At 34.5% G+C, this 26390-nt stretch overlaps 6 protein-coding genes across 13 annotated transcripts; 4 read left to right on the top strand and 2 right to left on the bottom strand.

Moving 5' to 3' along the window:
• Positions 1–1048: 1048 nt before the first annotated feature.
• LOC115711526 (probable leucine-rich repeat receptor-like protein kinase At1g35710) lies at positions 1049–3963 on the top strand. Its single transcript, XM_030639879.2, has 11 exons — positions 1049–1515; positions 1602–1749; positions 1894–1965; positions 2280–2351; positions 2512–2583; positions 2689–2832; positions 2921–3001; positions 3097–3168; positions 3294–3365; positions 3487–3558; positions 3651–3963. The coding sequence occupies exons 1-11, from the start codon at positions 1431–1433 to the stop codon at positions 3739–3741; spliced, it is 981 nt and encodes a 326-aa protein (XP_030495739.1). The 5' UTR covers positions 1049–1430; the 3' UTR covers positions 3742–3963.
• A 331-nt stretch (positions 3964–4294) lies between these two features.
• LOC115709875 (pentatricopeptide repeat-containing protein At2g20540) lies at positions 4295–7168 on the bottom strand. 2 transcript variants are annotated; one of them, XM_030638118.2, is made up of 2 exons: positions 7038–7168; positions 4295–6565 (listed from the first exon to the last, which is right to left on the bottom strand). In XM_030638118.2, the coding sequence occupies exon 2, from the start codon at positions 6359–6361 to the stop codon at positions 4850–4852; it is 1512 nt and encodes a 503-aa protein (XP_030493978.2). In that variant the 5' UTR covers positions 6362–6565; positions 7038–7168; the 3' UTR covers positions 4295–4849. The 2 variants fall into 2 exon arrangements, with proteins under 2 accessions (XP_030493978.2, XP_060967577.1); XM_061111594.1 differs by having other exon boundaries at positions 4295–6476; positions 7038–7144.
• Positions 6998–11618, top strand: LOC115709877 (putative disease resistance RPP13-like protein 1). 2 transcript variants are annotated; one of them, XM_061111592.1, is made up of 3 exons: positions 6998–7134; positions 7288–10575; positions 11233–11618. In XM_061111592.1, the coding sequence occupies exon 2, from the start codon at positions 7306–7308 to the stop codon at positions 10555–10557; it is 3252 nt and encodes a 1083-aa protein (XP_060967575.1). In that variant the 5' UTR covers positions 6998–7134; positions 7288–7305; the 3' UTR covers positions 10558–10575; positions 11233–11618. The 2 variants fall into 2 exon arrangements, with proteins under 2 accessions (XP_060967575.1, XP_060967576.1); XM_061111593.1 differs by having other exon boundaries at positions 7024–7163.
• On the top strand, positions 11383–14812 carry LOC115709873 (phenylacetaldehyde reductase). Of its 2 annotated transcripts, XM_030638115.2 has the most exons (7): positions 11400–11521; positions 12090–12222; positions 12306–12475; positions 12841–13032; positions 13112–13274; positions 13360–13549; positions 14423–14812. In XM_030638115.2, the coding sequence occupies exons 2-7, from the start codon at positions 12096–12098 to the stop codon at positions 14565–14567; spliced, it is 987 nt and encodes a 328-aa protein (XP_030493975.2). In that variant the 5' UTR covers positions 11400–11521; positions 12090–12095; the 3' UTR covers positions 14568–14812. The 2 variants fall into 2 exon arrangements, with proteins under 2 accessions (XP_030493976.2, XP_030493975.2); XM_030638116.2 differs by lacking the exon at positions 12090–12222 and having other exon boundaries at positions 11383–11521.
• Positions 14813–16856: 2044 nt separating this feature from the next.
• On the bottom strand, positions 16857–22017 carry LOC133035407 (uncharacterized). The gene is made up of 2 exons (XM_061111279.1): positions 19436–22017; positions 16857–17125 (listed from the first exon to the last, which is right to left on the bottom strand). The coding sequence occupies exon 1, from the start codon at positions 21667–21669 to the stop codon at positions 20515–20517; it is 1155 nt and encodes a 384-aa protein (XP_060967262.1). The 5' UTR covers positions 21670–22017; the 3' UTR covers positions 16857–17125; positions 19436–20514.
• A 1285-nt stretch (positions 22018–23302) lies between these two features.
• LOC115709872 (uncharacterized) lies at positions 23303–25958 on the top strand. Of its 5 annotated transcripts, none has more exons than XM_061111590.1 (2): positions 23303–23407; positions 24286–25958. In XM_061111590.1, exon 2 carries the CDS (start codon positions 24468–24470, stop codon positions 25764–25766), a length of 1299 nt encoding a protein of 432 aa, XP_060967573.1. In that variant the 5' UTR covers positions 23303–23407; positions 24286–24467; the 3' UTR covers positions 25767–25958. The 5 variants fall into 5 exon arrangements, with proteins under 5 accessions (XP_060967573.1, XP_030493974.2, XP_060967574.1 ...); XM_030638114.2 differs by having other exon boundaries at positions 23350–23407; positions 24433–25958; XM_061111591.1 differs by lacking the exon at positions 23303–23407 and adding an exon at positions 23503–23685 and having other exon boundaries at positions 24314–25958.
• The last annotated feature ends 432 nt before the right edge of the window (positions 25959–26390 follow it).

Raw genomic sequence — 26390 nt, 5'->3', positions numbered from 1 at the left:
TTGCCCAAAAACTTCCCAATACCCTCCAACATAATATCACTATGAGTTGCACTTTTGAGAATGGTAAGTAATATTTCATAATAATTATTAAATTAAATTATATAGAACCTGATAGTTAATTTAATTAATATATACACAGAATTAAATACTATTAATATCTTTTAGCATCCTTCTAAATTAAATTGTATTAGATTAGATACTTAATTGAACGAAATACAATACATATCGAGAGGCGATGTATGATGTATTTAGGTAAATAATGTACACTAGTGCTGTAAGTTCGTGCATGTCGTGCTGACTCGACTTGTATTTATCCTGTATTTCAAAAAACAGGTTGTGTCGTGGCACAATAAAATATGAGTCGTGCCGTGTCATGCCAACATTTTAAAAAGTTAGGCCTGGCACAGCCTGTAAGCCCGATATTCGTGCCATGCTCGAATGTGTGCCGTGGTTTGCTCGTGCCAACCCATATTTCTTAAACAGGTCAATCTATTTTTATATTTGAGCTTAAATTTATATTTTACTTTTTCATATATATATATATATACATTTTTATAATTATCAAATTATAGGTATATTTTAAAGCTTTAGTTATATAAATATAACTTTTAAATAATATTTTACAGATAATCATATAAAAAAATTATTAATATAGTTGAATATTTACTTATAAATATTTAAATTTTATTATTATTTAAATTTATTTATAATTAATAAATTCATATTTTATTATTATTAATAATAAATTATAAAAAATTTTAATATGTCGTATCGTATTTTTTAGTTTTGTATTGTGTTTTTCGAGCTAGTTTATTTGTGTTTACGTGTGATGTTTTTCGTGTTTTTCGTACCGTGTCGTGTTTAAAGATATATTTTTCATATCATGTCATATCTTGTCAATTTATAATATCATGTCGTGCATGCTTAAATTTATATTTTTTTTTCGTACCTTCCAATCTCATGCCGGTTTCGTTTGGTGTCAAAAAAACCCGACCCATATACAAGCATACAATATGAATAATTAAGTAGAGACGCGTTTTGTATTTAGGTAAATGGTGTATTTAGTGTGTATTAAATTTATCAAAGAAGATAATTAAATGCACACTTACATTCACATAAACAACTCAGCTGTTTGACTAATAATAAGTTTGTTTTTATTTTCTCAATTAAATAAAATCTTCACTCTCTCTCTCTCTCTCGATCGATCCAGCTCTCTCTCATCTCATCTCAATTTCACACTCATTTCTCTCTGCCTACTCACTCACTCTCCTCTCTTCCACGATTCCCTCTCACCCTCACTCGATCTCTCTCGCTCATCATCACCTTCGCCATTTCCACAAAATCCGAGATTCAGAATACCAAAATTTCATTTTTCAATCCAATTTCCAACAACAAAAGGATCTGTTTCTGTTTCTGCAACCCCATAAACTATGGGGCTGCGTTTTCTGATTCCGACATTTATTCTGATCCTTGCATTCCCTCTTCTTATCCACGCCAAAACCCTCAAACGCGACGGTGAGCTTCCTCCGATCTCTATTTTGGTGTCGGTTTGCTCTATCTTTTTTTGGGTCTGATTTTGTTTTGTTTTGTTTTTTGGGCAGTGAAAGCTTTGAATGAGATTAAAGCTTCACTCGGATGGAGAGTGGTGTATGCTTGGATTGGAGACGATCCTTGTGGCGATGGCGATCTTCCACCTTGGTCTGGGGTCACATGCTCTACTCAGGGGGATTACCGAGTTGTTACTGAGTTGTAAGTATTTTTTTTATGAAGCTTTGAAAATCTTGATAGACCCATTTCGTTAATTTCTCAATTTCTCTTTTGTTTTTGTCTTTATTTGGAAATAAAGTGATGGGTTTTGAATTTAAGACGGTTCTTTCAATTGGTTGCTTGCAGGGAAGTGTATGCAGTTTCGATCGTGGGACCTTTTCCTACTGCTGTGACTAATCTACTCGACCTCACTAGGCTGTAAGATCCATCATAAACCCTTTTTTCTGGTTTTCTTTCTTTTGATTGCTTTCAAAGTTAAAGTTGAATTTATGTTTTATGAGTGATATTGATCAAATCTAGCTTCTCAGAAGTCTTGTTTAATTAACACGAAATTTGCCCTTTTAATACTTTTGCTGCTGAAGTTCTATGATTTAGTAACAGCAGAGTTGAATTAGTAGTTTTGGCTTTGATAAAATTGAATGCAGCTAAGAACTGAAAGTTATGTCTCATATTTTATTACATTATTGATTCAAAATGTTCATAATTTGTGTGATCATGGTACTCTATGACAGGGATCTCCATAACAACAAGTTGACAGGGCCTATTCCTCCTCAAATCGGACGGTTGAAGCGCCTCAAGATACTGTATGCCCTACACTCTTTATTTTAGCCTCTTGAGTATTGCAATTTCTTGTAGTTTTATCTAGATGGTTGGTGCCTTATGTCAATTAATCAGTAATAATTGATGCTGACACACTCACTTTTTATTCTGTTCTAGACTTGCTAATTTGTATGTTTCTTTCAGTAATTTGCGATGGAATAAACTACAGGATGTTATTCCCCCTGAAATCGGTGAGCTGAAGAGCCTAACGCATTTGTGAGTAGTCTAGCTTTCTCATGATAAATTTAGAGATTTATGTATCTGTTTCTATCAGAGCTACTTGCTTATAGTTGATCTTTATTTGATGGACATACTTTTCAGATATCTGAGCTTCAACAACTTCAAAGGGGAAATTCCTAAAGAACTCGCTAACCTTCCAGAGCTCCGCTATCTCTATCTGCATGAAAATCGCCTTATTGGGCGGATTCCAGCAGAACTAGGGACCCTACAAAAGCTTCAACACTTGTAAACTTCCATCTTTGAGCACATTTTGTAGATCAAGCATTTGTACCTGAATCCTAATGCCTTACACTACAATGCTATTTCTTTATAGGGATGTTGGTAACAATCACTTGGTGGGCACTATAAGAGAACTTATTCGGATTGAAGGTTGTTTTCCAGCTCTTCGCAACATGTGAGTTTATCCAAATGGTTTAATCCTTTACAATTTATTCTGTGAAAGTTTTTTCCACAAAATAAAGAAACTTTATTTGTACTTATGATGTGCAGCTACTTGAATAACAATTATTTTACTGGAGGAATTCCATCACAGCTTGCAAACTTGACCAACTTGGAAATTTTGTAAGTTGCCTATTGCCTTAGATGGTTCTTCTTTCTCAGAGAAGTAAAAAACATCTTCATTGATAGGAAATGTTTACTACAATCCATCTGTTTAGTTTATTAAATTGAATGTTTCATGGCTACAGGTACCTGTCCTACAACAAGATGTCTGGGGTAATACCATCCGAGCTTGCTCGCATTCCTAGATTAACTCATCTGTAAGTTTTGTTTTTTGCTTGGCAACATTTCATATGGATGGTCTACAAATGCAACTGGTTCAGTCAGTTGGGAGCTAAAGCATATAGTGAAAAACTTAATATTTCTTTTATTTGGTTTAAGGTATTTGGATCACAACCAGTTCTCCGGAAGGATTCCTGATGCCTTCTATAAACACCCATTCTTGAAAGAAATGTGAGTTCTTAACAATCAAATCTTCAAATGATACTGCAATTCATTAAATTTTGCAGGGAACTGAAAATTTATCTGCTAATTGTTTCTTATAGGTACATTGAAGGAAACTCATTTCGATCGGGTGTAAACCCAGTTGGTCTCCACAAAGTTCTTGAACTTTCTGATGCAGACTTTCTTGTTTAGTTGAGATATATCTACCTAATTTTTGTTTTCTTGAAAATTCAGTTTAGTGATTTATCTTTTACCAAAGAATGTAAAATACAACTTTGTCAAGCGCAAGTCATAAAGTAATGAAAGCAAGCCATTGCTAAAATATTGTATATTTTTTTATAGGGAATTCCTGAAAAAATTTATTAGGAATGTATTAATGAAATTTGTTATCTTGCAAGATTGAAATTTTTTTCATATTACTGTTTGGCAACTTTCTATGAGGAGCTTATTGGGGGCTGCAATTTTGCTTAGTGTCAGTAATGCACTATATCTAATATACTTCATGAGCAGCTTTGAGTGAAACAAGATAATTTTGTGTACATTGTATATATTATATTTTTGACAGTAACTTGAATATCAAATGAATTTATTTATTAGACGTGGATAAAAAGAATAAAAGAATTATAATATTGGTATAATTTACTAAGTGCAATCATTTTCTTTATTATGTCATCTTTTGTTTAGGCCAAGTTGCATTCTAGAGGGAAATCTGTAAGAATCAGAGTAGTAATTGTAGATCAAGTAATTCTTCTGAACCCAATTGAGCTATTGCTCACCAGTATAGTTCAACTCTTGGTTGAGCCATGAATTTGAATTAGTTTGAGAGTTTGATGAAATTGAAGCACAAGAAGATGAGGCAGAGATCATAACACAAGCATTGAAGTTTCTGTATGAGGTTGTGAAGGGTGCCTTGCTCGAATTAATCTTCACCAAACCACCCTTTGTGGCCCAATCATCCGCATTCCAAAGGCTCGAGTGGATTCTAGTTGGCTGGTTCTTTGGGTATGGGACACCCTTTTGGGGTACCCTTTGATTCCACCCTCAGGCAAATTTCTATGATGAGCTTATTGGGGGTTGTTTGCAACATGCACTGTATCTAATCTTATAATGTTGATTTTTCACTCCTAAGTTATTACACTCAACCAAATAAACATAGAGAAAGATGTTTGTGATCATTATGCAAAATTGTGAACCAGCCAATGGAGATCTACTCAAACGAAAACAAGAGCCACATTATACAATAGTATGTTAGATAATTAAATGCTTATTTAAGCTCCAAAACCAAGTGAATTTCTTCCATTCATGGATCCATCTTTCCTCCTGCAACGAACTCATGAACTCCACCTTCGATCTCAATCAAGCTACATCCCGGTAACTTTTCAACTCCTCTATGTTTCATCAGCTTCCTCACTCTTCTAGCATCACTATCTTTTCCAACAGAAGCGTACAAGTTCGAGAGTAGAACATAAAATCCACTTCCACTCTCTAACTCCAAGAGCTTTCCAAAGGCAAGCTCAGCAAGTTGAGTCTGCCCATGAGTACAGCAAGCACTAAGAAATGCCCTCCAAGCTACTTTCTCTTCAGAGGGGTTAGTTGAAATGATCACTCTTTGAATTATTTGTTTTGCTTCTTCAAAGTGCCCTGCTCTACTAAGAAGATCTACCATACATCCATAGTGCTCAGTTTTGGGTTCAATTCTGTACACACCACGCATTTTCTCAAACATCCTCAAGCCTTCATATGCCATACCTGAATAGCTACAAGCAGTAAAAATGGCTATAAAGGTGATGTCGTCTGGTTGAACGCCTGTCTTCTCCATATCTCGAAATAGTTCGAGTGCAGCTTCTCCATCTCCATTGATTGCCATTGCCGAAATCATGGCATTCCAGCAAACAGTGTCTTTCTGTGGCATCTCATGAAAAATCCTCTTAGCTAAATCCAAATTCCCACACTTAGCATACATGTCTATAAGACCTGTACTCAACCGAATACTTAAGGGCAAACCAAGACGATCCAAATACCTGTGGATCCATATCCCAAAATCGAAAGCTCCCAAATGAGCACAACCAGAAAGAATGCTCACAAAGATGGCCTCATCAGGCTCTATGTCAGTGAGTTGCATCAAACGAAACAAGTGAAGACCTTCCTTAAAACAAGCATTCTGAACATACCCCGAAATCATTGCCCCCCATATCCCCTTATCTCTCACAGGAGCCACATCAAAGAACAGTCTTGCATTGTCAACTTCCCCTACCTTTGCATACCCAAAAATCATGACCGTCCATGAAACCACACTAAGGCTAGACATTTCATCAAACACGTATCGTGCACCTTCCATGTTACGAAACTCACAGTACATGACAATCAAAGAGTTCCCCACAAATAAATCAAATACTAGACCCAATTTCATGCCATGCCCATGAACTGACTCCCCAAGATGAACACTTTTCAGCCTAGAACAAGCCTTTAACACATAAGGGAGAGTATAATTGTCTGGGACTATCCCACTCTGTAACAAGTTTCTATACACAAGTATAGTTTGAATGAGTTCATTGTGGAGTAAGAAAGCTTTCAAGATGGTATTCCAAATACAAATGGTGGGGTTTTGAATGTGTTGGAAGATTTTCCAAGCATGAAAAGGATTGCCATGATGTGGTTTTGAGCAAAAGTCCAAGACTCTGCTCAAAGCAAAGTTATTACTGCCTAGACCGGTTGTGATGATTGATGCATGAGCTTGCTTCAGGTCTTTCATGTTCTTGCATTTCTCTAAAAGTAGGAGACATCTCCTAGTTGTGGCACTATATAATGACATTCTCTATTCATAATTCTTCATTCACTGCCTATGTTTTTTCACCAACATTAGGACTTGGGAATCATCTCATACATAAAGAGGAGCTACCAAACTTCAGTTACAGAAAAACGAAAACCTTTCCAGAAAACAAGGCGAAAACAAAATCAGCAAGAAGAGTAGGGGCTCAAACTTCATACTTTAAGAGCATAGTTAAGTTTTTGTGATCTGCCATAGAAGAGAGTTGAGTTGTTTCAGTAGTGTAACTTCAATCAAATCTCTATTTTGTTAAAGATCAACAACTCTTTCAAGAATTGTTTCAATATTTCTCAAGAACATATCAATCATTAAGAAGCATCCCAACACAATATATATATATATATATATATATATATATATATAAACGAACACACAGTATCAGTCAGTCAGTCATATCTAATTCACTAAATTTTTGGATTTTAATGTATACACAAATAGTCACAGAACTTTCTTCTGTGAGTTATTTCAACAAACACTTAAAAAGCATTATACTTTCATAGAATCATCCCAACAAATACACACAAACTTGTACATTTGTACATAGTTTAGATGATTGAAGGAGAGAGAAACTAAAACAAATTTAGAAGACGAAAGAGAAACAAGATCTAAAGATGGAAACTAATTTAAATTCAGAAAGGAAATAGAGAAAAGTCACACGTACATTCAATTATGATTACGGACGTGTAGTGTTGATGTAGCGATGGAGGTGGAGCTTGGTTGCTATGGCGGAAATTTTTGAGATGTGGAGGATATATTGGGTAATTCAATTATTTTGCAGATATTTTTGGTAATTGTGTATATGAAAACTTGTATTTGTCAAACTTATCCAGCTGTAAGTCTTTTCCTTTTCTTCTTTGATTTATTTTCTCATTACTTTTCATCTGTTTTTTCTCTTAAATCAATTGAGCTAGTGAGGAGGAGAATCATCCATGGCTGTAGAATTGGTGGTTGGACCTGTTATCTCTGCTTCAGTTGAGTTTCTCCTGAAGAAGATCACTTCTTCTGAAGTGACAAGCTTCTTAAGGGGAAAGAAAGATTCTGGTTTTGATAGTCTTCTTGAGAAGCTCAAGACAATGTTTCTCTCTCTTGCTGAGGTACTTGGTGATGCAGATCAGAAACAGATGAGAAACCCTAGAGTGGAGGAGTGGCTGGAAAAGCTTCAAGATGCTGTGGAAGATGCTGAGGATCTCTTTGATGAAATTGAATATGATGCTCTCAAACTCAAGGTGGATGAACAGTATAAAACCAAAGTAAGAAAGTTCTTATCTAATTTCAACTTAATTGATAGAGATAGGAAGATTGGTATGGAGAAGATTCTTGAGAGGTTGGAGAATTTTGAGAAACAAAAGTACATCCTTAATTTGCAAAAGAGTGTTGAGAAAATCCAATCAAAGAGACCACCTTCAGTATCATCCATAGATGATTATGAATTTTATGGTAGAGATGATGAAAAGAAAAATTTGAAAGAAATTTTGATGTTTGATGAGGTGGGTAGTGAAAAGATTTGTGTGATTCCAATTGTGGGTTTGGGTGGGATTGGTAAAACTGCTCTTGCTCAAGCTGTTTATAATGATGATGAAGTTAAGAAACATTTTGAACTCAAGGCATGGGTTTGTGTTTCGGATGAGTTTGATGTTTGTAAAGTAACGAAAACTGTTCTTGAAGCAGTGACTAGAGATGCTTGTACTGTTGAGAATTTGAATGTGATGCAAGAGAGGATACAAGAAAGGTTGAAGGAAAAGAAGTTCTTGGTAATTTTGGATGATGTTTGGTGTGAACAATATGATTTTTGGGATACAATGAGGATGATTTTCAAAGTTGGAGCTCAAGGTAGCAAAATAATCGTCACAACAAGAAGTCGTAAAGTTGCATCTGTGATTGGAACAACTGAAGTTCGTCATCTTAATGAGTTGAATGAAGTAGCATGCTTGAAGTTGTTTGTAAAAGTTGTATCTCGCAATGAAGAATTTAGTATGGATTCAGAGTTGGAAAAAATTGGCAAAGAAATTGTTAAGAAATGCAAAGGCTTACCGTTAGCTGTGAAAGCGCTTGCGAGTCTGTTGTGTTTTACGGATGTTAAGCAATGGGAGAGAATTGCCAAGAGTGATATATTGGATTTGCCAATTGGAGGAGAAAATATTCTTCCAGCTTTGAGGTTAAGTTATTATTATCTTCCTTTATACTTAAAGCGTTGCTTTGTTTATTGTTCTATGTTTCCCAAAGGTTATGCATTTACAAAGGATGAGTTGGTCTCGTTGTGGATGGTAGATAATTTATTGGAGTACTCGAGTACAAGAGAAGAGGTAGGATGTGAGTATTTTAAAGATTTAGTGTCAAGATCATTTTTTCAACCTTTGGATCATAAAAAAGATCATTTTGTGATGCATGATCTTATGGTTGATTTAGCTAATGTTGTCTCTAGAAAAAAGTTTATTCACTTAGAGATAAACAAGTCGTACGAAATTGAATTGATAAAGCGAACACGACACATTGCCATAGATGGGCATAAAGATTTCCATGAGATATTCAAGTCAGTTTCTAAACCAATTCCTTTGCGTACATTTCTGCCTATTGTCTCATTGTTATACGAAGCGAGCAAATTGCAGCAATTCGTGTTGGAAGATTTGTTGAAGTTGAAGCGTTTGAGATTTTTATCTCTAAAGGGATATATACATGTCAGTGAATTGCCTAAGTCAGTAGGTGAATTAAAGCACCTTCGCTACGTGGATGTCTCGTACACTTCAATCAAAGAGTTGCCCAAATCTTTTTCCAATCTGTTCAATTTACAGACATTAAAGTTACTTGGCTGCAAGGATCTCACCAAGCTCCCCAAAAATTTCCATCATCTCATTAGTTTGAGATATCTTGACATCAACTGTCCTAGGCTTTGTAGTTTGCCACCACTTGGGCAGTTACCTGCTCTTGAAACTCTTTGGATTGAACACTGTGATGCAATGGGGACTGTAGGTCTTGAGTTTTATGGGACAACTTCTACACCATTTCCATCATTGGAAATCTTGGAATTGAGAGGAATGTCAAAGTGGAAGGAATGGTCAATGCCAAAAGAAAATGTTCAAGCTTTCCCAAAGCTAAAATCACTTGTAATAAGCATGTGTCAAAGCCTCACGGGAGATTTGCCTTACCTCTTACCGTCGTTAATAGAGCTTGATATTTTTAAATGCCCAGAGCTTGTTTCTTCGCTTCCAATGATGCCGAATGTCAGTAAAGTGAAAATCGACATGTGTGAGAAGCTTGCAGGATTCAAATCATGCTATGGTCTTCAAAATTTTGATAAAAGGTGTGTTCCTACCAACTTGAGAAGCCTATTTATCAGAGATTGTGACAACATAGAATTTTTACCACCCTACAAATATGAATCCCTCCAACAACTTTCAATTGAAAATTTTTCCAGCTCCTTCGAATTGCTTCATATAGATTCCTTTCCCAACATCAAGAAGGTTGAAATTGAGAACTGTGAAAATGTGGAGTCTTTCTCACAATTTCATAGCCCTGTAACTTCTCTATCAACTCTCTCTATCTATGGCTGCCCCAACTTCACATTATTACCTGATAGCAACCTCCATTGTCCAATTCTGACTCAATTGGAGCTCTCAGATTGCAGCAAATTAAGGTTTCTCCCTGAGAAACTGTCCACTCTCCTCCCTTCTCTACAAGAACTAGTTATCTATGATTGTCCAGAGTTAGAGTCTCTTCCGAGATTAGGGTTGCCTCTTAGTTTGCGTGAGCTCACCGTTAAACACTGTGACAAGGTGATTGCATCTCGAAAGAATTGGAATTTGCAAGCACTTCCCAATCTGATAAGCTTTGATTTTGGATGGTATAAAGGTGAAGATATGGTGTCCTTTCTAGAGCAAGGATTGCTGCCCACAAGTCTTAACTTCCTTAAAATTGACGGTGTTGCTTGTCTTGAAACCTTAGACGACAAAGGGTTTCAAGAGCTCACATCCTTGAAAGAACTGCACATCTATGGCTCCCCCAACTTGCAGGAACTTCCAGTAAAAGGGCTGCCGCCCTCTTTTGAAAGTTCATTGCCACCTTCTTTTGAAAGTTTTATCATATGTGGTTGCTCTTTGTTGGAAGCAAAGTATGAATGGAAGGAAGAAGAGTACTACAAGAAGATTTGTTGCATCCCTCAGCAGTCAGCCTCAAGTTCATATTAGATGGAATGGACTCTAGCGGTACGTCTTTGCACTTTTATTGCTTTGAAATCTGCATTTTTTATTTCCATTCGTATGTTCTTTGATTGATATTTATAATGGTGACAGAAATGCATTAGTAAATGATAATATCAATGTCATGGTCCTTTTTAAATTTTTTATGCAAGTTAATGTGCTTCAATTCCAAGATGGATCTTCTCATGACTTTTTGTTGGTTATTGGATCTTTGACAGTAATTGCACAATTGAGATTTGAGCAATAGGTTGATCTGAACTTGCTTAATCTTATAATCATTTGAAGCCGTAGTTATATGCTTTAGAATCTAGAGTTATATTATAGTTCAAAACCTGTTTCCTTCATACTGATTTTGTGAAGTTTGGTTTGACTCTTGCTGAACTATATCTTGTTTGGTAGTCTAAGGACAATGAGAAGATTGGGAAATGTTGGAAAAAGCTGAAACATTTTGAATTCTGATTCTTTAACTGAAATTTGATACCCTGAGCATTATCTTGTATTAGGCATATTAATAAACACAATATTATTATTTATGAGCATCATAATATATATACAGACATTAGTGAGATGAAAATACTTGTTTCTTTTGTGATTTTTTTTCCTTTCTAAAAGGGAAGCAATCTGTTATTTGGGACTCATTATATGATATGGTATTGCTTGCAGAGATGTACAAGAACACAAGTTCAATTTAAAAGTTGAGCAATGAAACGACATGTCGTCTACAATATCTTCTGCTTGGCAAATTGCATCTTGTCCAGTACTTAAGTTGGGCAAGTTTATACAGAAACTCATAATCGTCCGAACCCAACATTAGCCTAATGTGAAACGCCTCTAGACGCAAACAGGCCATATCTTAAGGCTCCTCAAACTTTGTTTCTGTGATTTTTGTTGGAGAACAGAATTAATAGCTAAAGATGAAGAGTTTTGATATACACTCTGTATTGGTTTTTGAGTAAGTATTGCTTTACTCTTTGGACCAAGCAGTACAAGTTTTTGCTTGGCATTGATTTTTAGTATATTACTAGTGGCTGTTGCAGTGTTGCTTGCTTTAATTAAGTCAAGTTTTGTTTTTTCCTTTTTTTTTTTTCTTTTTAAGAATGGGAACATTTTTTTGGAATGTGCTTTTCTTATTCTAAAAACATCTTTTTTAAAAGATAATTATGTTAATTAAGTTGTCAAAATGAACATTTAATTCATATGATGAGAAATATCTACATTATAGAATAAAATAAAATAAAATAGAGCATGCATATGATGAAAAAAAATATTACTATACTTGTGATAAATGTGTAGTGTACCCATTATACACGCCATTTTACTAATGCATTACTAAACAACACGTAATTAATTATCTCTAATGCATGGTGCATTATGCATGCTACCCTTTACTCATAATAATAATAATAATAAAGAAATACAAATACAACCAAATAAAATGTCACATTCATGCATGATGCATGTCATGTCTCCATATGTAAAATTGCTCATAAAGTGTTATCATTTGGTATGTGTTTGCATAGAATTAGATGATAGTGATGAGTGGAATAGAGAAGGTGGTGTGTGTGAGTGGTGGTTCAGGCTACATAGCTTCATGGCTTGTCAACCTCTTACTCCAACATGGTTACACTGTCAAAGCCACTGTTAGAGATCTCAGTTTGTATTCTATTTTTCAATTCAAAACATGATATTGCTTCATTTTGGGTTGTGTTAATGAATATTAATTAATTTCAATACAGATGATTCAAAGAAAATGCAACACTTGCTTTCATTTGATGGAGCTAAGGAGAGGCTTCACTTGTTCAAAGCAAATTTATTAGAAGAAGGGTCCTTTGATTCTGTTGTTGATGGATGTGAAGGTGTTTTCCACACTGCTTCCCCTGTTCTTGTTTCAGTGAATAATCCACAGGTTCATCTATTGCTTTAGTATTGAAAATTTGGGTAAAATTAGTTTCATAATTTGCTTATTTAAAAGTTATAATAAACTAAAGTATTAAAATTTAGCCATGACAAGACTCACATAAAAACGAGGTGAGAAAGTCGCTTTCCTTAAAAAAAAAAAAAAATTAGAAAAAAATATATATGCATTTCAGTTAGTTACGACATATATTTTTAATAAAAGATAATATTTATAAACATAATTTTGGTATAATAGTTAATTTTGCCCTTGCCTTGAAAAATAAAAAAATTACGCCCCCTCACTTTAAATCTTGGGTCCGCCACTTGACAGGTTGTATATTTTTGTTTTGAATATTAACAGAGGTTCTATTTCAGGCCGAATTGATCGATCCTGCGGTGAAGGGAACGCTTAATGTGCTGAAATCATGTGCAAAAGCTGGTTGTGTAAAGAGAGTAGTTTTTACATCTTCAAGCAGAGCAGTTTTTGCCAATGGGAGACTTGTCACACCAGATGTTGTAGCTGATGAAACTTGGTTTTCGGATACTAATTTCTGCGAAAAATCGAAGGTGAGATTTACCACAATGAAGAAATGACATTATTATCTTCTAGTATAATAATATAATTAAGTCATTTTTGTTGTTTAAGGATTGGTATGCACTTGCAAAAACTTTAGCTGAAGAGGGTGCTTGGAAGTTTGCAAAAGAGAATGGGATTGATTTGGTGACTATAAATCCAGGAGTTGTGATTGGTCCTGCCTTACAATCAACTCTTAACATTACTGTGAAAAATATTCTTAATCAAGTAAATGGTATACTTTTTAGAATCTAATTCTTCTTTACTAAGTTATTACATATTAAAGGCAAATCTATAAGTTTTTGTTCATTTGGATGTAGGAGTTGATCAAACTTTTCCCAACAGAATCTATAGATTTGTTGATGTTAGAGATGTTGCATTAGCACATATTCAAGCATTTGAAGTTGTTTCGGCTAGTGGAAGATATTGTCTAATTGGACATGTTGTCCATAGCTCTGAGCTTATGAACATTTTACAACAACTTTACCCAACTTTGACCATTCCTAAAATGTAAGTTACATTACACTACAACACCTGAAAAATATAATTAAAAGTAATTACATTAAGACTTCAATATTTTTTATTAGACCACAATACTCCAGTTACTGTTGTGGACATTGTTCCACATAGAATAAATGGTAGAGAATTATTGAGCCATATATAAAAACATGAGCTACTCTGCTCATTGCCAATTGGTTTTGAGATGGAACCCCATGATTCTCAACAAAGTATCAGAACCATATCCCTTGTGGGCAAGTGATCCTATCTGATTCGCACCTATACAAATAGTGACCATATCCACTCTGATACGGTTCAAGATTGATGAGCAAAAAGTAGCCATCATCTAGAGGGAGAATGTTGTGGAAATTGTCCAACATAGAATAAATGGTAGAGAATTATTAAGCCATATAGAAGAGCATGGGCTACTCCACTCATTGCTAATTAGTTTTGAGATGAAACCACATGATTCTCAACAGTTACTCACACTTTTATTTTACTACTAAAAATATCTACAACACACTTTTGGACACTTTGCAACACACTTGAGAACTGTTACTCGACTCCACAAACTTTATACTCCTCAAGGATGTGGTGGATTATTGTGCTAGAATGTTGTGTCGAATTTTACTTTATTATAGACTAAAACTTTCTTGAAACTTCTCAAAAAAAAAAAAAAAATTTCTTGAAACTTCCTTATGAATATTAACTCTATATGATTCTAAATAGTTTTATAGTATTACCAAAATGATTAGAAAGTTCTAAATACTTGTAAAGGGTGCGTTAATTTTTTAACATCATCTTGTTATACATACAATAGCATTTTAAGGCTGGCTTTTCATGTTCTTGGTTAGTTTTATTTCACATTCATGATATTCTGTGCAGATGTGCCGATGAGAAACCGCAGGTACCAACTCACCAAGTATCAAAGGACAAAGCCAAAAGTTTGGGGGTTAAATTCATTCCTTTAGAAGTGAGTCTAAGGGACACTGTTGAATTCTTCAAAGAGAGAGGTTTTGTGAATTATTAAGTATTGTACTTTTTACATGTTTTTTTATTACTGCTATATTAAATAAAAAGAATCAATTTTTTTTTTCTGTAACCATTTGCATTCTTAGGACATGGTGTTATGCCTTTTGTTAAGGTTGTTATCTAATTTCTTAGCCTGTTTTCTATTGTAAGCCTCAATTAAAATGACTGCTTTGTTCTACTCCTCTTACAGTTCAATGTTATATCACTATGTAATGAAAAGATGGCTCAAATTTACTATGATAATAGCTTGTTGGCATCATCATATATTGAAAAACCAAGTTTTTGCAAATGTCAATAATATATATGAAAATGTAAAATTGTATACGTTTGCAAAAGCAGAATGTAATTCTGTTACTGCAGAGACCAGTTTTACAGCGACAAAACAAAACAGACAGAATATAAAAATAATTGTAGAAAATTAAATCACTTGACGCAAGAGATTTGTACGTGGTATCAGTGTTCTTTCGAACACTCCTAGTTCACGGGTCCACGCTCAGAGAATGAAATCAATTAATAAAGTATCAATAATTATAAAGACAATTGACTTATACAAGTTTAGATTCCCTCTAAATTATTGTCGCAATCCTTTGTAATGCACTTTATGAATCTGACTTCCGAACAGCGAACTCCCTTCGTCTTTGAAGTGTGCGTGCTTCCTCCCGAAGTAAGGCTTGAACAAGTCTTCTCCCGAACACCACTCTCTTGTTCAGTCAAGTCGTTCTAACAAACTCTAAGACATAGTAAGAATAGATATAAAAAAAATACTAAAATCTAGATGAACAACTAAGTTCTCACAAAAAGAAAACTCTATTCTCAGAAATAAGAAAAATACAAAAAATGAATACTAAAAGAGTTGATTCGAATGGCTGCTCTCTAGGTTCTATTTATAGAACATAGAAACTCTAGAGACAGCCACAAGATCGAATCTACAGCTGTACAAAACTTTCCTAAGATAAACTTGATCTGCAGCATCAGAAACGGATCCTGACGCAGCAAATCAGACCAGAAAAGGAAACTTGTCATAAACGAGTCCGATCTTGTATTGAATCTTGATACCTGCCATAAACAGTTTGTATATTCTGATTGTATCAAGACACAATCAAATTTAATAAGGAAAAAGGTAATAATTTAAGTTTCCTTTAAAAACCAATTTTCTATAAAAGAATTGCTTCTCTTACAAGAAATTTCCATACAAGAAAAGTTCAGCTGAAAAATGCATCTTTTCTAACATAGAAAAGAGCAATAAAAATCGAATAAACAAGGTAAGAAAATCGGTTATGAATGCAAATAAATCTTACCACAAAGTAAAAAATATTTTGACATCTAACTTGCCAAAAAATATTTTACATATATACACATTTGAACAACTATTATTTATAGTGCAGTGAAAAAAAAAAAGGATACAAATGTTATTATATTAGTTTGTTGAGGGTGTATCTACCACATATGATGTAACCATGTCAAGCTAGCATGATCTAAAATTAAATAATTAATGAACTCTAATAATTTAATATTAGCTATAACACAGAATTCAGAATATCACAACTACTAATACTATTAGTTGAGTGTTACTAAAAAAGAGTAGTTTCTTATCAGAAATAGAGATATAATTTACACTACCAAAAAAATCATATTAATAGAATTAGTGAAAACCAATAGAGATTGATTGACAAAGGGATATCCCGAAGACATTTCCGGATTTATGTATCATTAGATTATGGTATTGTGAGAAGCCGCATAAGCTAAAGTCTAAGATGACATATAAGTCTAAGACATGATTATGTAAGAGAATTGATTATCAAAATTCATGTTCATTACATGAATGTGATTCTTAATCATCATCTTGATTATTGATAGGGGAGCTAGCAATAGCCAAGGCATTAAAGATGGATTGAACCTTATCGACATAGTCAGAAATGGTAAGATTATCTTTTTGAATTTGAGAAATTGACCTTTCAGCTAAAGTCGATGAGCCTTGGTTTGACTCGAGAATTTAAGTTCAAGACAACACCAAACAATGTAGGAGGTGTGGTAATTTGCCACAAATTCCAAAATACCCTCGATCATGGAGGATCAAATTCAAGAAAGTATAAGTTAATAATTTTCATTTTCTTTGAGAATAAGAGGGATTGATTGCGCTTGTGACATGGGGTTGAGGAGGAGGAACACCTGTGAATAGAATGTCATCAAGATCGTGACCTATGACCCTTGGTGCCACTTGCGATGTGGATATCAAAAGTTTAGTTAATGGACGCTACTCAAAAGTGATTGATACAAAAATAGCAGAGCCAAGAACAAAAAATTTGCATAGAGACAATCTTTTTTTTTTTTTTGATGAAGGAGCGGGTGTTAGACACCCCAATTCATTAAATAAAAACCAAGAAAAATGTCTACAGGATAGAAAATACAAAAACACCAGGAAATTGAAACTACAGCAGAAAATAAACTATAAAAACTAAGACATCAACTATCATCAAAACCAGACAATCAGAACAAAGATATTTCATCACCATCTTAGCCTGCGTGCTTGTTCCATTCGACATAATCACTCAGCACCTCATGTGTAAAGCTCGCTTAGTTAATTTGGAAATTAGCAGTTGTTTATGATTAATTATGGAATTATTTATAGCTATTTAAATAATTTATTATGCTGTTATTTATGGGATTCAGAAATGCATGATTATGTTATCAGTAGTTTTTCATATTTTGCATTTCCGGTGTCCGGTATTTTGGAACTCGGCGTTTGGCTCAGTAGAAATCACAACTTAGTATGTTAGTGGTTTGGGGACGGGTGTTAGACATTGGGAATGTCGGGAATGGCCGGGAATTTAGAATTTCCCAAAAATACCCCTTTAGTATGATTTCCATGATTTTATGGTGGAGGGGCAAAATGGTCTTTTTGCCCCATTAGTATTTTGTCTTATGTGATTTATTAAATGGATTAAATGTTTATTTTAAATAATTGTTTTGGCTGAAATAAGGTGTTATATGCATTAAAACTTTATTTTCTCTCAAATTTTACACTTAGCATATTTTAGAAAAACTTTGAAAAAAGGAAAACACACTCTTTTCTCTCTCTCTCTTTCGGCTGAAGGCTTGGGGTTCAAGGGCTGGTTTTCTTTCAATTTTCAAGCTAGTTTCATCCAATCTAAGTGTTCTTCTAATCCTTGGTAAAGTCTCTAACCTTTCTTGTTGTAATTTCTTGAAAAAAATGATGAAAAATGATGATGCATGCATGATTAATTGAGGTTGTCTTCTTGTATTTTGTTGATGTTTTCTGTGGTTTAAAGCATGATTTTTAGTTGGTAATTAAGCTCTTGTGAAGTATGATTCCTAGGTTGAGCATGCTAGAGGTTTATTATGCAAAAGTTTGATTTTCAAAGAGTATTGATTGAATCTGTTGCTGGGTTATTGTTGAGGTTTTTGTTTGATTTCAGAAGCTATTTCAAGCTTATTTGAGTAGAATTAACTAGGTTTGGATGCATGTTAGTGGATTTAACCAAGTTTGAGTTTTGGAACTCAAAGCTTGGTCTTTAATGGTGAATTTTGTCTCTGTGAGTTCTGGGTGAATTTGTTGCCTTTAAATGGTTATTTGGGGCATATAGAACAGGTCTGGAAGGTTTGGATTGATTTGGGTTTGATTTGGTCGAGTTAGGAATTTTTGAAAAATTCCTACGAGGAACCGGAATTCCGGTTGTGCAACCGGAATTCCGGATGGGTGTCCAAGCATTCCCGTAACCGAATTCCGGTTGGGCAACCGGTCTACCGGTTGGGGAATTTTTCCGAACCCTAGTTTTCCTCGTTTTTATGTTTTTAGGGGTATTGCCATGCTTTTTATCGATAGGGAAACTTTTAGTTCCTAGTTTTAGTCCCCGGGAAGTGATTTAGCGTGTCACTTATAGCGTTGTGATTTTTATGGTTTAGGAGCGCAATCCGCCGCGCTCGGCTTCGGGGCCCCGGGTTGACCGCACACTGAAATCGAATCCGTGTAAGATTAGTATAACAGTATGCATATGTAGATTACATGTTTAGCGTGCATGTAGGAAGCCTATTAGATTACATTAGTTGTATGTTGGCTTCGAACCATCCAACCCCGTCACGTCTGCATGTGCCGGAGTATGACCAAGAAATGAGTATGACCGGGCTTGACCGATCAGCCGACACTTGGTTGGTGGTTCCGTTCTATTGACGTATCCCGTCAGTACAGCCGGAGTATGACCAGCGGCGGAGTATGACCGGTTCGACCGATCAGAGGATATAGTAACACGTCGGTACATGTGGAGTATGACCAAGGCGGAGTATGACCGGCTCGACCGATCAGTTGTTACGTGTCAATAGTAATCGTCCCTATGAACGTTCGGAACTCCCGCACCATGTTGGACATGGCAGTAGTGGCTCAGTACCATGTTGGACATGGCAGTAGCGGGACTCAGTATCGTGTTGGACACGACAGTTAGTATTATGTATGAGTATTATTATGCTTTTCTTACTGAGTCTGTCGACTCACAGATCTACGTTTATGTGTAGGTAAAGGCAAGGCTAAAGCTGATGGACCGTGAGCGAGCTTATGAGATTGTACATGTCGGGGCGGTTAGGCCTGGAGCGTACGATCCTCGGGACAGCAAGGCTGAATTTTTGTAACTGGTCGTTAGACGACTTTATTTTGATGTAACAGTTAAACAGTTAAACCTTTTTGTAAATATTTTTATAATCGGGATCCCGAGTCTTTTGTAATATGGTTTATAAGTTTAATTAAAAAGCAAAATTTTAATCAATCACGTTTTTCCATAAACCTCGTTGATTAGCAACGAGCTGCACAGTACGTTTAAAAATCACGTAATACGCCTAAGATAGTTAGGGTGTTACATCATGAGTCAGGTCACTGCAAAGAATGATCCCAGTAGCACTATTCTCCCGCGCCCATTTGGCAATGTTGTGAGCCATGAAGTTGCATTTTCTCGGTACATGTCCAACTTCCCAGTTCTGTAATCCCTTGCAGAGCTGTTGAAAGCGACTTCTAAGGTTCACCAATTTGAAATTGCAATCCCTACCAGTCACATTGGAGAATGCCTCGACTGTTTCAATGTTGTCACTCTGGAATACGACGTGCGCAACCTTCTTGTCTATCATCAATTCAGCAGCCATGCAAACGGCAACAGCTTCTCCAATTAAAGGGTCTGTTAGATGGTTTCTCTCAGTTTTGATGGTAACAATCCTTCCTTGGTCATCACGAACCACTGTTGCTACTACCATTCCTTCATCATCACAGGAAACGTCACAATTGCAGCAAAGCCATGACTCCGGAGGCGGAGTCCAACACAGAAATCCTCCACTTCATTGGAGACTACATGGAGTTGTTCCCTGATTTTTGTATTTATGATGGATAATACCTGCCATATCGAGTTCTTTGATTGGCCATGGACAATGGAGTTTCTTTCTTTCCACATAGCTTCCATTACACAAAGTGCAGTAACCATAATCTCTAAGAAGATGATGTGTGATGGTCTATTGGTATCCTCTAAGAACCAATTCTTCCACTGCTCCCAGTCATGAGCATCCACCAGTTCCACTCGTAATCCCAGTGGAGAGTTAAACCATAGGGCTTTAGCATAAGTACGTTTCCACATTAGGTGGAGAAAGGTCTCGGTCTCCTCTCCACAAACAGGGCAGCATATAGTATTCAATTCCATGACACAAGCAAGTTTCCCTCTAGTTGGGAATGCATTCCTCTCCATTTGCCACCAAATGAGCTTCAATCTCGGATGAACCTTGGAGTTCCAGATCATTTTCCATTTTGGGTCGACAGAGGTAGCTAAGTTTTCTCTTTTTACAAATCGACAAGCCGATTTAATTGAGAACAGGCCATTTGGTTCCCCCATCCAAAGCCAATCATCATTCACATCTTCCTGCGGGAGTTGAATGTTAAGGATGGCTTTCGCATCAGCTCAGTTGAACCATTTTTTGACCATCTCTTCATCCCAACAACCGTCTTCAGTTATAAATTGGTTCACCCATGCCACTCCATGCGTTGCATCCAAAAGCGGTGTGGGACTTCTATTAGCGGAAGGCACCCACGGGTCAAACCAAATAGATGTCTCTTTCCCATTACCAATCTTTCTGCAAACATGGTTGAGTAGAAGAGACCTGGACCTTAGGATCGATTTCCAGAAGCTTGAGTCTCTGCTATTGATCTCCACATCGAAGAAGTTTCTGTTATTTAGATATTTGTTCTGGATAATTGTTCCCCAGACGCTCTCTTTATCGGTTAGGGCTTTCCAACCCCATTTAAGAATAAAGGCTGAGTTGATAGTTTCAATTTTTCTGAATCCGAGGCCCCCTCGCATTTTTGATTGACAAAGGGAGCTCCAATCAACAGTGTGAAAAGTTTTTTTCGCCTCAGTATCCCCCCACCAGAAGTCTCTCAACTCCTTATCCACTTTTCTAGCTATTGTTTTTGGAATTACATCCGAGGCTGCAACATAGGTAGCAAGGGAAGAACCTACCGACTGAATGAGACAAGCTCGACCCGCCTTGGAAAGAAGTCTTGTTTTCCAACTCTTTACTCGCTGCATTACTTTATCCACCAGGAAGTTGAGATCTTTAGATCTTTTGAAGGATCTAAAAAGTGGTAGCCCAAGGTATATAGAGTCATTTTTCATCCGTTTCATTCCCAGGATGTTCATAATCTCCTGCGCCTTATTACTGGGAACTCCCTGAGTAAAATAAACAGTCGACTTCTGATAGTTTACCGCTTGCCCAGACCAAGCACAATACTCATCGAAGCACTTAAGGAAATTGTTAGCTTCTTTTACTGATGCTTTTCCAAACAAAATAATGTCATCCGCGAACATAAGATGGGTAATAGCTGCCCCCCCTGTGAATTTGAATCCCACAATCTTACCCACCTCATTCTTTGCCATTAGTAGCCTTGACAGAACATCCGCTGCTATGATGAAGAGAGCAGGAGATAACGGGTCGCCTTGACGCAGACCGCAGGATCGCAAGATGACTCCCTGAACAGTGCCATTAAGCAGAAGCCCCATTCGTTGAACCTTAATGCACAGTTTTACCCACCTGATGAAGGTTATGTCGAATTTCATTATTTCCAGCACTTCCAAGATGAAATTTCAGCTCATCTTATCATATGCCTTCTCCATATCAAGTTTAATCATCATGAAACCTTTCTTCCCTCGTTTTTTCCTATTCGAGTGAACTATTTCCTTTGCAACAGCCGTGTTCTCAGCTATCAACCGACCTTTAACAAACGTTGTTTGGTCTGCATAGAGACAATCTTGGTGTGGGCTAAACTTAAAGCTTAGCCATAAACAATAGAGCTGAACTTTATTTATATGAAGAAATTTTTTACAAGAGTAAGCAAGAAAACAAGAAAATCAACAACTCATAATAGCTAACTAATTAACAGAAAATAAATAACTAATGCTTACAATACTTTATATTGCATTACAACCCAACACAATATGGTGTACTAAAGGAGCACGTAATAAATTAGGTGAATCTAGTACCTACAAAATCACTCACTAGGATATATTGAAAATACGCCATATTTTTTTTATTTAAATTTAAAATTAAATTTGTGTGTCAAATCTAAATATTTTTTTTATCATTTAAATCTGAAAATTAAAAAAAAAAAGTAGAATCTTTTATCTTCTAATTTTAAATATTTAAATTGTTAAATATATATATATATATGGAGAAGGTTTCAATGGTTACATTAAATATGTTACATTTTTTTAGCCATTAGATTATTATTGAATGGTTGTGATTAAATTAGAAATTAAATAAAAATAAATAATAATTAACTTATAACTTAATAGTCACTTAATAATTTATTTCCTTTTAAAACTTTAATGAAGATTAATTATATTTTAAAATTAAATTAATTATAATTATTAATTAATTTTTCATAATTATTATTAAATAAGGATCTTTTAGAAAAAAAAATTTTGCCCTTGAATTATTAAAATTTTTATAGCAAAATTCTTTATAATTTAAAATTATACACGTATAATTTCATAATTAAAATTTTATTATACTTATAACTTCAATTTAAAATTATTAGTTTTTTTATTTAAATATTTAAAAAGTAAAAGTGAAATAAGTTAAATGTATTTTTCAAAAAAAAAAAAAATAGCTAAACTCTTCCATTTTTTTTTATAAGGAGTCATTTACTCAAAAAACCAAACCCGAGTCAAAAAATAAAGTCAAGTTTCCCAGAAAACAAAACAACTTCAAACTTGAATAGAAAAACTCATACTTAGTTCTTCTAGTTATAAAAAAATAATTTAATATCATTTAAAAATTTATTATATAAGAAGAGAATTCTAATTTGTGTAAAAAGAAGTTTAATTTTGGTAAAAAAAAATTAAATTTCATATTATATATTATTATTAATTGATTTAATTGTTAAAATAATTATAGTAGAAATTTATATAAAAAATTATTTATAATTATTAATTGTTGAAAGAGGTATTGTTAAATATTCAATTAATTATTTGGAGAATATAATCAATTGATTCTAAAAAAAAATGGGAAACTAATAATTAATTAACTATAATCAATTGATTCTAAAAAAGGAAATATAGATAAAAAAAATATAAGATGGTTAACATAAAAATGTAATCATATATATTAAAAATTTTGTAATTCAGATAGTAATAGGAAACTAATTTTTCACTTTATGATGTATAAATATAAATAGAAATAGAGTGTAGAGTGTAATTCAAATAATAATGTTGCTGTAGAGGGTAGAGTGTTCTTTAACGCATTACACATTTACACTTCCCATTCAATTGATACTCATCTTTGATAGTAAAAAAGGTAAGAAGCTTGATTTTCTCTTTAAAAAGAAATTGTTTTTTAATTTACTCAATTAATTAAAATCTATAAATTAAACTGAAATTGCTGTTTTGAAAGGTATTAAATTTAGAAAAAAAATTTTGTCAAAAATAAAAAGTAATTACATTCATTTTTTTTTAAAAGAAAATACCTTTTTTTTTTTTGGTTTCTCTTTCTTGTTAACGAATCTATGGCCAGTTTCTTCTTCTTCTTCAAGAATTGATGGAATGCACATTTTCCACTCTCCATGATTTGTTCATGTAATTTAAAATTATATCATCTCATTATCTATGCTATTTGTTTGATTCTCTCTCTTTCAATTTCAATTCTAGTTTCCTAATTATTATATTTGTGTATCAATTGAAAAGCGTGACAACAAAACAAACAATTAGGTTATTAGGGTTCAATTTCCTGCTATTAATAAGTAATAATTCTAAAATTCAAATTGTTTGTGTTTGTATTGGTATTCATGATTCTGAGGCCATTAAAATTGTTTTTGTTTTTACATATCTCTAATTCTTGAACACTTTTATATTTTCTTGGTATCTCTAATTTTTGTTTATACATAAATTTCATATACCTGAAACCGTAATACAATGTTTCTGGTTGGATTACCAAAGAGAAAGACCTAATTAGTGTATTTTGATTGAATTATATTTTTCAAAACCCTCTTTTTTGTTCTTGATGAATTCATATTCTTTGCTGGTATGTATTATTTGGTGGTTTTTAATTTTTCTTGAGAAAAGAACAAATGGGAATATCAATCATGACACACTGTGTATATATATGCAATTAAATTGTGTGAAACTGTTAATGTCATTTGTGTTGGATAATAAATTTTGATTTGGTTGTCAATGCAGATTATTTACAAGAGTAATTTTGTGTCAGTCTGCAGATTGTAACCTTAGTGTTAATCTTTCTCTCTTGCATTGCATTTCTGAATTTTGAACTCCTTTGTTTGAGATTTCCTTTCATTGGACTCGATTTTAGCCATCTCTTATTCTCAGCATCACCACAAGAGATATTCTACTAGCCGTTAACAATGGGAAAGCGCAATTCTCATCGGAAAAAGGGAGCAGCTATGCTGGATATGGAGGACGACGACGACAATAGTAGTGTAAGTTCTTCGATGACTATTCGTTCTGATCGTTTTTCAGTGATGGAGATCGAAGAAGAAGTGGAATTTGATGATGATAGTTTACTCAACGAAGCTCTTGATGCTTTGTATGAGAAGAGGGGTTCCACTAGAGAAAATGCTCTGTCCTCAATTATTGTAGCTTTCAATAACAGTTTGCATCATCAGTTTATGGAAAAGAATTTCGTTACTTTACTGCATCAATGTTTGAATTCCTTTAAACGAGGATCTACCAAGGAGACATGTTTGGCATCCCATATGATTGGGTTGTTGGCTTTGAGTGTTGGTTTTGGAGATAATGCAGGTGAAATACTGGAAGAATCAATGTCTCCATTGACACAGGCTCTTAACAAGTCTGCTTCCGAAACTGTAAAGATAGCATTACTCAAGTGTTTGGCGATCATCACTTTTGTTGGTGGGAGCGAGCCAGAGCAGACAGAGCGATCGATGCAACTTATGTGGCAAGTGGTTCATCCAAAATTGAAGGCCAATAATGTACAACTTGACACCAAAACCTCAGGAGCTACACTAAGTGCTATGGTAGGTGCATGGTCTTTGCTTGTTACAACTATAGATGTTGGATGGAATAAGGTTAATAATTCGAAAGATTGGGAAGAGTCACTAATTTATTTATCTAGTCTCCTTGACAAGGAAGATAGGATTGTTAGGATTGCTGCTGGTGAAGCACTGGCTTTAATTTTTGAGATTGGAGGAAGTTATGGAACAAGTCAACAAGGATTGAAGGCGAAAATCATGAATCGAGTAAGAAGCCTTTCAGCAGAGGCAGGGGGGAAAGGGTGTGCTAATAAGAAAGATCTTACTAATCAGAGGAATCGGTTTCATGAAATAGTGGAGTATTTTGAGAATGGCTCTTGCCCTGAAGTTTCTGTGAAAATTGGTGGTGATTCTCTATTGCAGACATCTACATGGTCTGAACTAATACAACTGAATTTTGTGAAGCATTTTCTTGGGGAAGGATTTGTGAAACACATGCAGGAAAATGAATTCCTTCATGAAGTTTTCGGGTTTACTCCTCCTAAGAAATATGAACATCGTTTATCAAGCAGTGAAAAGAGGATGTTCAAGTCGCCGAATTCAGCTCTCAACAAAGCGAGGACTCGACACCTTAACAAACAACGGATGTTATCTGAGGGAAAAAAGATTGGCCATTTTTCAGTTAGCTGTGGTGATGAGGAGGAAGCATAGTGTTCTTCTTCATATACTTTTTTTTTAAAAAAAAATGGAACATTGATTAGTTAGGAGTTTAGACCCCCATTTGGGTCAGATGTTGAAACACAATACAACATGAGTTTAATTTTTTAAGCAATGATAACTTCATTGAAACAATGATTCAATTTAATCATTTACCAATTGATGAAATAAAATGGGCATTGACTCTATTGCTGTTTGGTTAATTATATGATGGAATTTTAATGTTGTAACTGATAGAGTAAAACTATATTGAGTATAATTTCTATAAGCATTTTAATGACAAAAACATAAAAAGAAAGCTGGGTTTTTGAATTATATTTTTTCTATATGCTGTATTGCTTATATATTTATGCCTACCAGCAATTGCATATATATGTGTAAGTTTTAAATTATTTGTTTAATTGCTTTCTTAAAAATGCTTTAGAAGAAACATTGAAAATATTAATATTTCTATGTGAATGGATCTTACCCTAAACTACTAATACTCAGGATTGGTTGGGAGAAAGGGAAACAATCATTGGATCTCAAATATAGTTGTAAGGAGATTAACAATAAATTTTTTTTTTTTTTTTTTGTAAGGAGATTAACAATAAACTTTGATTCTCGATTTAAATGCTA

The sequence above is a fragment of the Cannabis sativa genome, chromosome 3 (genome assembly GCF_029168945.1).
Source record: "Cannabis sativa cultivar Pink pepper isolate KNU-18-1 chromosome 3, ASM2916894v1, whole genome shotgun sequence".
Classification (NCBI taxonomy): Eukaryota; Viridiplantae; Streptophyta; class Magnoliopsida; order Rosales; family Cannabaceae; genus Cannabis; species Cannabis sativa.
Note: the sequence above shows the minus strand (reverse complement) of the source record. Positions and strands in the feature narration are given on the sequence as shown.